Source organism: Phoenix dactylifera, chromosome 3, assembly GCF_009389715.1.
Source record: "Phoenix dactylifera cultivar Barhee BC4 chromosome 3, palm_55x_up_171113_PBpolish2nd_filt_p, whole genome shotgun sequence".
NCBI classification, from domain to species: domain Eukaryota; kingdom Viridiplantae; phylum Streptophyta; class Magnoliopsida; order Arecales; family Arecaceae; genus Phoenix; species Phoenix dactylifera.
In genome coordinates, this window is record NC_052394.1 from 13,973,875 (window position 1) to 13,986,372 (window position 12,498).

The 12,498-nt window shown below is 35.3% G+C and overlaps 1 protein-coding gene across 3 annotated transcripts in view; it reads left to right on the forward strand.

Annotated features, from left to right (window-relative positions):
* LOC103707986 (DNA (cytosine-5)-methyltransferase CMT2-like) overlaps nucleotides 1-12,498 on the forward strand; it is a 35,069-nt gene that overhangs the window by 18,385 nt on the left and 4,186 nt on the right. For 2 of the 3 annotated variants that reach the window (XM_008792723.4, XM_039124671.1), the window contains 11 exons: nucleotides 1,868-1,926; nucleotides 2,001-2,067; nucleotides 2,147-2,476; nucleotides 2,564-2,632; nucleotides 7,510-7,596; nucleotides 7,684-7,771; nucleotides 10,032-10,150; nucleotides 10,238-10,342; nucleotides 10,477-10,520; nucleotides 10,618-10,687; nucleotides 10,773-10,876. In XM_008792723.4, coding sequence (XP_008790945.1) covers nucleotides 1,868-1,926; nucleotides 2,001-2,067; nucleotides 2,147-2,476; nucleotides 2,564-2,632; nucleotides 7,510-7,596; nucleotides 7,684-7,771; nucleotides 10,032-10,150; nucleotides 10,238-10,342; nucleotides 10,477-10,520; nucleotides 10,618-10,687; nucleotides 10,773-10,876 — 1,142 coding nt within the window. The remainder of the gene's footprint in view (nucleotides 1-1,867; nucleotides 1,927-2,000; nucleotides 2,068-2,146; nucleotides 2,477-2,563; nucleotides 2,633-7,509; nucleotides 7,597-7,683; nucleotides 7,772-10,031; nucleotides 10,151-10,237; nucleotides 10,343-10,476; nucleotides 10,521-10,617; nucleotides 10,688-10,772; nucleotides 10,877-12,498) is intronic. The other variant, XM_026804991.2, reaches the window with a different exon arrangement.

Here is a 12,498-nt window from a genome sequence, read left to right on the forward strand (position 1 = left end):
GTACAGGTCGGTTCAGCAGACCCTGGTTCAGAGTATATTTCATAAATATGCCCCTTGTTTAGAGGAAAAAGAAGAGAGAGAAAGAGAATCTACATGTTAGATTCTCAGTTTGTAGAATCTATAAAACCTTGATATCATGTTATCTAACCATTAGACTCATAATGCTGAAGTTGATAGGAAATGAGCCAAAAATATATTATTAGGCTCACACCAAGAATCAACATTAAACCCGTATCTGTTTGAACTAGTTAATTTACTTTAATATTTAGAAAGTTGTGCCATGGTGTATTTGAAAACCAATCATACTTATTAATTTGCTTTAAAATTTAGAAAGATTACGATATTTGCAGATGATATAGTGTTGGAAAGGTTTGAAAAACCAATCATACTACAATACAAGCCATCCTGTACTACATTGCATACCAATATGTACTATGTGCAATACCACCTTGTATTGGCAAACCATGAGTACACACATGGGCATACTGTGTTACATACCATGGTGGTACATGACCAATATGCACCTATAGCATAGTACTTCAAGCCTTGTGTTGATTGATGAGAATAGAGCTAGATTATTCTAAATGGGATTTTGGGATGAATACTTTAAATGATAATGCCTTCAAGAACACTAACAGAATAAAGACAAAGTATATGAAATGTAATTTTGTTGAAAATAAAAAAGAAAATGTGGCCCCAATTAAGAGCGATGGACTAAAGCTACCACAAAGTGATTAGTTGTTCTTTTTAAAATCTATTATACAAAATAATGAAGAGCTAATAGATTTAAAACTTGTTTGACTAAGTGCAAGATGCTTTCAAGGTATTATATGATAATGCATACCTTGGCAACTCAAAAGAAAATCTTTATAGAGCTATAATAAAGTTTACAAGGATGGCATAGTATGTTTGACAATAAAGATGGTCTTGGAGAGCAAGTTAAGTTTAACAAAAATAAGAATATTAAGATGGATATGTGGTAAATTTAGGAAGAATAGCAAGAAATGGGTATATTAAGGAACCTCGAAGTATTACAAAGTTGGTATATAAAAAACTACACTCGACATAAGAATTAGCAATAGCAGGTTTACACTTCTGGTGGCAGGTTTTTTCTGAATTAGTTAAGCAAGCATATTTTCTGTTTTCTTATAGCAGTCTTAGGTGTTGGTGCAAGGACCCAAACATAAAACACTAATGGGAAATAAGTGGGTAGGCTATCTTGGGTTTAGTGCAGGTATAGGTATGACCTCAAGCTCTTAAAAGACATTAACTAAGGCATGTCTATGACATGTCCCCATATTTTCCACTAGGTTTTCTTTATATCATTTTGAAATAGTAAAGTAACAGAACTCCATAAATACTCATCGAAAAATTTTACCACCTAATAGGCACCCACTCATTCAGCCAATTATACCTCTATCCATTTAACATCTTTGTGCAATTCATCATTTTTGAGAACTTGTTAAGTATCTGTTAGTATGTCTTGCCATGCACTCGCCTATCTACCATACTATTAGTTGATTGCAAGAATTTTTGCCTTAACATATATTCATTCAATATATTTAGAATCTTGCATTTATTTTGGATCTTATTTTAAGTTTAGAGGCTCCTAAATGGCATCTGAGTCTCATGGTTTTTTTTGGTTCAAGATCTTTTCTCTACTCATGGACAAATATAGTAGATTTTATTGTACATGCTAAGCTTCACTAGATATGATTTACTCGAGGCAATGTTAGGTAGAGAACACCACATCTCATACATGAATTTTGGGTCACAAGAAAAGCATATATAAATCAAAAAGGTTGATCACATAATTTACATAATTACACTTTTTTATTTCATGAAATTTATTATTTGATATGTCTAGGTTCGCTGGAAGGGTTATAGCCCTAGTCATGATACTTGGGAGCCAATTGAAGGATTAAGGTATGCCACTTCATAGGTAATATGGTGTCATATCTAAAGGCTTGACCAATCTCTATCCTTTGACCATTTCTCAGCAATTGTGAAGAGAGAATACGGGATTTTGTAATAGAAGGGTTCAAGTCAAAGATATTGCCACTTCCTGTAAGTGTTTTTAGAAACTCTCTCAATAAGCTATTACTTCATTTTGCTTTTATTATCTCTTATCAATTAATTATTCCAGGGCGATGTAGATGTTGTATGTGGTGGCCCTCCATGTCAAGGTATTAGTGGCTATAATCGGTTTAGAAACTTCGATGCACCGTTAAATGATGAGAGGAATCGACAAATAGTTGTCTTCATGGACATTGTACAATATTTAAAGCCTAAATATGTCCTAATGGAAAATGTTGTTGATATATTAAAATTTGCCAAAGCTACACTTGCCCGATATGCTTTTAGCCGCTTAGTTTGTATGAACTACCAAGCAAGACTAGGAATCATGGCTGCCGGTTGTTATGGCCTTCCACAATTTCGATTGCGAGCTTTCTTATGGGGATGTCATCCTTGTGAGGCAAGTTTATAGGTTATTGATGCTTTCATAATCCACGACATTACGACACTTATATTCTGTAGTTAAATATTCCTTTTTGTCTTGTAGAAACTACCACCATTCCCACTACCTACACATGAAGTGATTTTGAAGGGCGGCGCTCCACTAGAATTTGAGGTATTTTCTAACACAGTTTCTTTTCATGATTTGATATAGTTGAGATCTTCATGGCAAGATATAGTATAATTGCATGCACGTGTTCCATCAATGCTTTTGTTTTTCCACTTTGATGCATCTCCTTATTGATATATGCATGTAGTTTCATACATGTGCTCCCAAAGGGACAAGACATGCCTATTTGGTGTCTTATAATAAATATAAATGTTTCATGTTCTTATGTGACCTAGCTTGTGCTCCAAAACTTGCTCCCAATTTTTTACGAAGGTTCACTAGGGAACATTCTAAACTTTAGAGGTGTTATGGGGAAACTCTGGACATTACTAGATAAAAATTGCCAATTGATTGGATCATTATGATGTCAAAGATAATGTCTTGTCGTATAAAACCGTAGGATTATCATTGCAGTTCTATGACTTTGTCTATAAAGAAGTTGCTAGATTTTTGTGGCAACTCAAGTCTTGCTTCTTTTTTGGGAAGTTGAGATCTTTCGTCAAGTCAAAAACTTTAACTAGGAACTAGTAGATTTGATTTTTTGTTTCGACTATTAATGCATAAAGTTCCAGATGATCTTTTATATGTTGTTATTTGGTCGATTTCAATCCAAGCACCACCATCCTGAACTTGAACTTGTGAGGGTCTAAATTTGACCAAACATACTATCCATCAACTGGGTTGAGGTATTGGTAGGTATTAAATTGTAAGACTTGTAGGATTTATGGTTTGGGTATGGATTGGGTGCTAATCAAGATATCAAACAAGTCCACATGAGAAAAAAAATAGAGGGATGAGAAACATAGAGATGGTGATAATGTATGATGCGGAGGTGGTAAAATGGTGATGGAGCCTTTAGGTGGAAGCAAGTTTTTGAAATATCACTATTGTTCAAACCCATTGACATTGCCTTGCAAACCTCTTGGGATACATGGTGGCATTGGCTTAGGCAAACCCCTTTTGCATTGCACTCAAATCAGTCTAATCAACCCGGGATCATGTGGTTTAGGGCAGATTAATGTTGGTTCACCCCAAAAAGAGCTTGATGTGGCCTTAGATGGAGGGGAACCACTTGGTGCCACTTGAGTAACCAAAACAGCCTCTTTGGTAATTATTCTCCACCATTTGAAGGTAAAAAGAGAGGGAGAAGGGAAGACTGTCTAGGGCAACAAGCTTGCAAGATTGAAACTTGTTTTTTTTTAATTTTTAAGGCTAGAAAATCATTCTAGCTAGGCAAATCTTTTTCTTCCTCCCTTTTTTACCATATTGCTTCGAATATCCAAGTGGAATATTTTGTTTAATTAAAAACCATGGTAGATTTTGTCAAATGATGACTAAATATTGTTTGATATAAGATTCATGCATCAGAGTATATCCGGGATCAAAAATCAATGCCTAACCATCATTACACTTGGTTGGCATGATCCATCATTACACTTGGTTGGCATGATCCTTGATATGTCATATACAATACCCTTCCTCGATTGTGTGCCCCCAAGCCTCGATATTTCATACCATGGGCAAAAGGTGACCTAAGAAGTTGAGCGCTAGTGGTGGGAGGTGATCTTAATATTTTTATTTTATTAGTAAATAAAGGTAACAGGATAAATTACTTCAATATTTTGTTGGACGTCCGAGTTTGTTTCGATTGATTATGGTGATGATTGTTATAGATAATTTCATTTAGTTTTTGTCTTTCCAAACACATTGTTTCTATTTTATATCTACCAAACCAACTTGTTGAATGTAGGAATAATGTTTGCTATGCCGGAACCAGAGCCCGGACCGGTTGTCCGGCGGCACGGGTCGGTATGCCCCCATACTGTTCCGTGCCGGGCCCGTACCGATACAGTAAAGGAGGTGGGGGAGAGGGAGAATAGGAGAGAGGAAAAGAGAGAGAGTGGGGAGAGAGGGAGGGAGAGAGGAGGGCCGACGAGCAGTGCGGAGCTATGTGGAGGAGGGGCTCCACTCCTATTCTCCTATGTCTTTCGAAACAGAGGTCTCGGAGAGGGCCCGTTTTTAATTCGGCAACTTTTAAGTGAAGTCAACAAGTGCTGACTTCACTTAAAAATCGCCAAATTAAAAAGGAGCATGTTTCGAACGAAACAGGGGAACCGAAGCGGAGCCCCTCCTTCGCACAGCTACGCGCGGCTCGCCGGCCTCCATCGGCTCTCCCTTCTTTCTCCACTCGCTCTCTCTTTTCCTCCCTTTCCTTCTCCTTCTCCCCCTCTGTTGACTTTTATTTTGTTTCAGTCGCCAAAACCGCCCCAATCCACCGCTGAAACCGTCCCGGTCCGCCGCCGGTATGCCTCAGTATACTCCGAACTGCTCAGTTCAGGATGCTTCTGCCGACCATGGTAGAATACTAGATAACCAATAGAAGTTTTGAATCTGTATTGAAAACCAATCATTGAAATGTGCCAACTCACACTATCGTGCTCCATCTAATAAGCTAGGAATAAGAATGGGAGCTTGAGCATGGTTTAAGGATTTGTTTAACACTATACTTTGACAAACCTTGCTTTTCTATACTCCACAGACAATGTCATCTTGATGAGATATGACTTGGCGCTTTTGTAAATGGATATGAGCAAAGCATCTGACTTAACATTGCAATAAAAAAATGTATTTTTGAAACTAGAAACAAGCCATTGTCTCGTTGAGTCCAGACTTCCATACACTGGTTGATTAATCAAATAGCATATCTTATCATGATGTGCCACATATCATGCTAATTCAGTATCAGTTAAGACCATAATTGACCATGGGTTTTGAAAAGCAATTTGGGTACTGCTTTATTATATCAATTGTTGTATTGGAATTGGGCACCATACCAGGTTAGTACAGTGGATCATGCCATCCAGATACTAGTACAACAAATTCTTTTTTTTTTACCTCTCATTTTGTTGGTTTTTTATGTTTCCAATGGTGTTTCATGGGTCAAGGGGTGTTTGTTTGCTATTTTTGGAAGTTTTTATGGTTTCAGATTCTAGGTATGGGGTTTAGGGTTTAAAATTGAAATGAACTACAATTTAGAAAATTATAGAAAATAAATATAAAATACAACAATTAAGAGAGAAATAATGTTGACACACTTTGCGAGCTCCACTTAGATTGACCATGAGTCTCATAGACATTAAGGTTTTGTTCATATTCAGGTCCTTCAATTTGATACCAACCTAGATACTTGCCCACCCTTGCTACTAATAATCTGACCGATGCCATCTTGGATAGTCACAACAATGTTGATATGTTGTCTGATACTAACGTGGCCATCGTAGCTTGATGAAGTGGGAAAATCCTGCACTTCTATGAGGAAACCAGGGCTTTGGAGGACTACTTATGCGGGTATGAATTTTAAGGTCCATTACAATAATGAAGCACGGATTTTTATAAAAACTAATGACGCACAACCTTAGCTTTATTTGTGACTTCAAGTTACATAAAACATTATTATTTTCTATAATAATTTGAAAAAAATTATGTATCTCTTAGTTTAATTAATGTATTTAATTATAAATCACTAAATACTTATGACAATTTATACAACCATCAAAGATATGCTAATTGCACTAAAAAATATGTCCAATTATGTTTTCACACTACTAATTTTTCATTTTTAAGATATTTAATTATTTAAACTTATTTTTCTATTTAAGAAATATTCTAAATTAAAAAATTCAAATGTTTAATTTTAACTAGGACTATTGCAACTACCTTCAACTTAGAAGAAGGTATTTTTACAAGGTTATTTTACATTTTTTTTTTGGTTTTGGGCATGAGTTCCGATGGCCTTGAAGATGCCCAAAATTAATACCTCCCCGCCCTCCCCCCCCCCAAAAAAAAAAAAAAAACTGCTAGCATTTTTTAGAAATTATTCATTTGATAATATTCTAAAAAATAATAATGAAGTGAAAAATAAAAATATATGTCCCATCATGTAGTCCTACTAGCAGTACAACATATCGTGAAATCATGTGAAAATACAAAATTTGGCATGTTTTTCCCTTGTTTTTCATTTTTTGCCATTTTTGGAATAGAAAACAGAAAAAAGAAGGAAGGAGATTCTACCTTCCTTGGGGATGCTCCTAGCTTGAAAGATCCTGAGATGGGGCTAGAACTTGGTGAAGAAGCTCTCCCGAATCACTCTATCTCTCTCTTCTCATTTCTTCTACACTTTTCAACCCAAGAATGGAGAGAAAAAGGGTTAGAAGATCCTTTTCTAACGACCCTAACCAATAGTGCCCAAGAACTGGCAAGTGCCAGTCAGATCTGATCCATACTGCAGACCTGGGAAATGCAGACTGGTTCAAGGCTGTTTCTCCCATAGGACCAAACAGACATGTGTTTCCATTTCAGTTGCCTACCACCTAGGTTCCATATGAGTCTACCGCCCAGTACAGCACGGCACAGCACAGCATGATGAGATGTATATATTCCATATTCATAAATATTATGTCCAAGCATACCATAGATAAGTGTATTCTCGCTTGTGTGGTGCTTTGCTATTTTGGTTTTGTTAATGGATTGTTATTTCAATTGTATTTGCACCAACAATTGCCACTTCAGCTCTGAAACTTTTTGTTCCTGAGTTTTGCTTTTGCTTTTGGTATATTTTGTTAGGTTAAAGAGCATTTTTGAAAGATATTGCTGAGACAATGGTTAGAATAGTAGAATTTGAGCTGTTTTTTTTTGCAATTTTGCTTGCCTATTAGCATGATTGATTGTAGGAGCTTTAAAGGATGCAAGTTAGCACTTATTATTATTTTAATGATATGAGTGGTTCTTAAACATGTTTTAGATCTCTTTTATTGATTATTCCTGCTAGGTTTTGGGACAGCCATAATTTCATGTGCTAATTTCAATACTACCTTCCATTACAGCGTAATGTTGTTGGGTATGATGAAGATCAACCACGAGCATTGGAGAAAGCCCTTGTTCTGGAAGATGTTCTTTCTGATCTTCCAGCAGTAAGCCAAACTTGTAATACGGAAAAGGTCTTTAATTCTGGATGGTCTCTAACAAACAAGTCTAATCCATATGACTCTTTATCTTAGGTGACAAATAAGGAAGTCCATGATCAGATGCAATATGGAAAAGGTCCTCAAACAGAATTCCAAAGATATATTCGGTCACCAAAGTTTGGTATGTTATTATTGTCAGAAATGAAAAATGTAATTAATACTTGGACTTGATTAGATATTCATACCATATTATTGCTTTATTGTATTTTTTGAACTCTATCTTCTTCTTAAGTTAATGCAATGGTAGACTTTCCAAGTTGGAATTTACTTAAAACATACTATGACCATCAGACTTTGTCCCAACTCCCAACTACATAGGTCAGCTTTATGAATCATAATTCACATCTTATTTAGGACTACCTCTAATGTTATTTCGAGCTTTTTGATATCTATGGTATGCCATACCATACCGAACTGGACAGTACGGAACGTACCATACCGATTCGGTATCGATATATGGTACAGGAGGTGTACTGATACTTGGTACACTGAACCAGCCACTGTACCGGGCGTATCGACACAGTGACAAGGTGGCACCAGTATCAGGACGGAGTACCTTGTTAATATCCTTTTTCACAACTTTCATCCGTTCTACTTTAGGATTTCCCCTGCTCTTCCTGACTCCTTCCGCAAAGACTAAAACATGTCCTTATTAAAGTCCAATCAAACTTTTGATGTACATGCATACATTCTTGCTTAGTTCTTCATCATTTAATCCTTAATCGCTACATCTTTTACAACTCCTCTAGTATATATATTCATCACTCTATTTCTAAACTTGACTTCCATATCAACATCCTCATTTTTGCCAAATTCAACTTGTTCTCTGGGACAATCTTCATTTCCAAACATTGTACAACTTTACATTTCTTATTCCAGTCTTTGAAGTTCTCTTGAATTGCCAAGATATGTGTTGGTTACATGATAGTTCAAAAGCATTTCACTTCATCCACCTTGCTCTAGAGTCTAGATATGTCCTCATTTGTCTCTCCATTATTTTGTATAATAGATTCTAAATAGTGAAACCAATAGCTCTATGGTATCTCTAGTCCATCAATCTTAATCGCAGCCTCATCTCAATTCTATTCTTCACTAAAGTTGCATAACGTATACTTTTTTTGTTCTATTGATTCTTAAGCCTCTATCTTCTGATGCTTTCCTTGTAAATCCAATTAAGTATTGTCGTCTTATCATCAATTAAAACCACATCATTAGTAAAAAAACATACATTATAATGTTGAATGTCAAAAGTAAGTTTGTCAAGGTTGAATGCAAAATGATATAGGCTTAATGAAGTTTCTTGGGGTAGTTGTGCAGCCACCTTGTTGGTTTGGCATGAACCAAGCATTTTGTGCTGAGCAGCTTGACATTTCAAAGTTCAAACCATGTTCTTCTCATCTTTAACCAGGATCTTATTATTTTTTCCCCAAGATGGAAATGACTTATTTTAAAATTCAATAACTGTTATAATTAGAGGACTGTCTTGGACCAGCTAACTGCAAATTTTCTTTGTTTTTATAATTGCACCTACTTCTAGCTTGCTACTAGATGTTCCTAGATTGTACATGTTTCATTCATAGGCCTTTAGGCTCTGGTATTCTTTTATTTTGTGTAATAACCTAAAGATTGGGTACCAGGTAGGTATTAAAAAAATAGATGGAACAAGGAATGCTAATATTATTAACAACTGTCTATTAAGAAGCCGCATATTGAGTTGTTCAGATCCTTATACATATCGGCTGTATTGTCTAATGAGGTATTTAGTTCACTCAGAATCTTCCATAAGTTTTTGTCTAAATTTAATCCTTATAGGACTTGATGGTTATTAAAGATAACGATCAACTAGAGTTTTACAAATAAATTGTCACACAATTAAAGTTGACATGGAAAAGATCAAAATGAACCAAAAAATCCTGCCAACCATTGTCAGTAGATGTCTACATATTTTAGTGTTATAATTATGACATGCGTATTATCCCGAAAAAGTTAGCTGAACCTAATTTCTATTGTCAAGTTATGCTCTCTCTCTCTCTCTCTCCATACATACATATTTACATACACACACACACACATACATACATACATACATACATATATATATATATATGTATGTATGTATGTATGTATGTATGCATGTATGTATGTATGTATGTATGTATGTATGTGTGTGTGTATGTAAATATGTATGTATGTGTGAATTGATTCCTCATGAATTGCTAAATGCTCATGCAATGAATTCTAGCTTTTAGCTTTGGCCTGCTTTCCCTGGTTTTCTTTTCACCACCTATTTGGATAGATATGTATATTCATGTCTATCAAAAAGTTATATTTTTTTTGTCAATGTTCCTTATTGAAATATTGCCTTTCTTCAACATTTGCAGAGACATCAGGATTGACAGCTAATGGTATAAAAAATTCTCGATGTATGTTGTATGATCATCGCCCTCTCCCTCTAAGCGAGGATGATTACTTACGAGTTTGTCAAATTCCACGGCAAAAGGTTGCTTTAATGAATTCAGGGTCCATTTACTATTCAAAAAATTAAAAAATTTGATAAGATATTCTAAATAATTTTGTAATACCATAGGGGGCAAATTTTAGGGACCTCCCTGGCATCATTATTGGCTGTGACAATACCGTTCAGTTTGACCCAATAGTGGAACGGATACTATTACCATCTGGAAAGCCACTGGTAAGCATGTTTTACTTACATGCATGTACAGTGCATGTTAGAGGATGTGGTTATGTACAATCAAGTTGACTCCTAGAGTAGTTGTATTAATCAATATTATCTATAAAATTGTTGTTTCTATTTTCTTTGCACAGGTTCCAGATTATGCCATGAACTATTGGAATGGAAAGTCATTAAGGTTAGTTTACATTTTCAATGAATGATTTGCATTTGAAGTATTCTTGATCATTTTTTTTAAGATGTTGTTTGCTAGATTCTAATGTAATATATTGTAGACCTTTTGCTCGATTATGGTGGGATGAGATAGTGCCAACTGTTCTGACCATACCTGATGCTCACAGCCAGGTAATGTCTGTTACTGGACTTTAATCTGCATAATTTTTTGATCTTAACTCTAAGAATCCCAGACTTAGAACCCTCAATTTTTTAGGCTATATTACACCCTGAGCAAGATCGAGTTCTCACTGTTCGAGAATGTGCAAGGTTGCAAGGCTTTCCTGATTACTATAGATTCTGTGGGACAGTGAGGGAAAGGTACTATTATCTGTTTTTTCCTCTTCTTCTTCCTGCCTTTTTTAAAATAAATTACCCTTTTGTTTTCCATGTGAGTGTTGGGCATGACTCCCTCCAGTGACACAACATTGAGATGGTTTGCTTAACATGCTGTTGGCAAACTTGTTGCTTCATTTTAGAGCCATGGTGATGGAGGTCACTTTACGGGATGATTTTTCAATTGGATAAGAAATCTTCTTTGTTCTTTTAGTTTAGTTTGCCTTGAGTCCACCCACACAGGGATTTATTGTTTATGTGGATTTTCTTAGGTGATAAAATGAGTTAAGCTGTTCTTAGTTGAGCTTGATTAAGTACTTTGACTAGGAGAAACTTGTTTGTAGTGAGATGGGTGAGTAGGATGTGTTTAGATTGGACAGCGGCCCTGTCACTATTAAAAGGTATCTATTGGGGGATTGAAAATTATTTTTTTCCAATTTTTTTTTCAAATATTGACACAAAATTTAAAGATTTTCCCCATTTTTTCATACTTTTCTGTCAAAGTTTGTCCCCTTTTGAATGAATGGCTTTTGAATGAATGGTATTCCCTTGGTTTAATGTGATTTCTCATGCACTGGAAGCTAAAGAGAAAATTTTCTGAAAAACATTCTATGGTTCAGAATGTTGGGCAATAAAGAGAGTCCAAACAAAGAAGACATGGTAGAAATGAGAAATTTTAGGTTTGAAATTGTAATCAAAAAAGGCTGGCTGATGACAAAGTGGAAGAGTACCAATTCAGATGGTACGAGCATGTCTAATGATGAATGAGGATGATATCTTATGTTGAAGCGCTTGATGTATGTGGATGAGTTTAGGAAGAAGGAAGAACCTCTGTTGGAAAAGGATGGAAATTATGAGTTTATAATTATCAATGGAGCAGGAATTCATAAAACTAGCCTTAATAGTTGGGATAAATCTTCATATTTTGTGGTCTAGGTAATTCACTTTTTTCCCCCAAATGTTCTCTAATAATTAAATGGGAAGCTCAATCCTGCAAATGTTGCTTTAGGAAAAATATATTTTACTCTTTCGTCCAAGGTGTAAGCTGGAATGTTGTGGCTTAACTTTTAGAACTGAAAGGTTGCAAAAAAAAATGAAATGACACTATTTGTGGCTTGGCCAAAAAAAAAAAGAAGGAATACTCATAAATATTTAGTCATCCTTAGGATGCATACTTATAATGATTTTCAAAAATCAAACTATTCATGTTTTTTAATTTTAAATCAACTTTTGCTTCCCTTATCTTGCTAAATTGTTTGAGCATTTCTGCTAGAGTAGTTGTTCAAGTTAATCAAACTAATGGTTCAGTTAACATTTAGGAACTACAAGCCATCTTGAGAAACGGTAACCACTCATGTTCAATTATTCTCTGAAACAATTACATCAATTTTCCCTTTAACTTTTGTTTCTTTTTATGACCATGTGATGTAGCGTAGTAGGTTAATTCAAGGTTGCATATCTAGCTTTGAGTTAGTGTATGATCTATGAAAGATTAATCTTAGATACATGGACGACATTGATGCTTTTCTTTCATAGTGATAGAAAGTTTATAGACTCTGTTTAATCAGATACATATCCTACTCTCTCTAAAGCTTGAGAAAATGCAA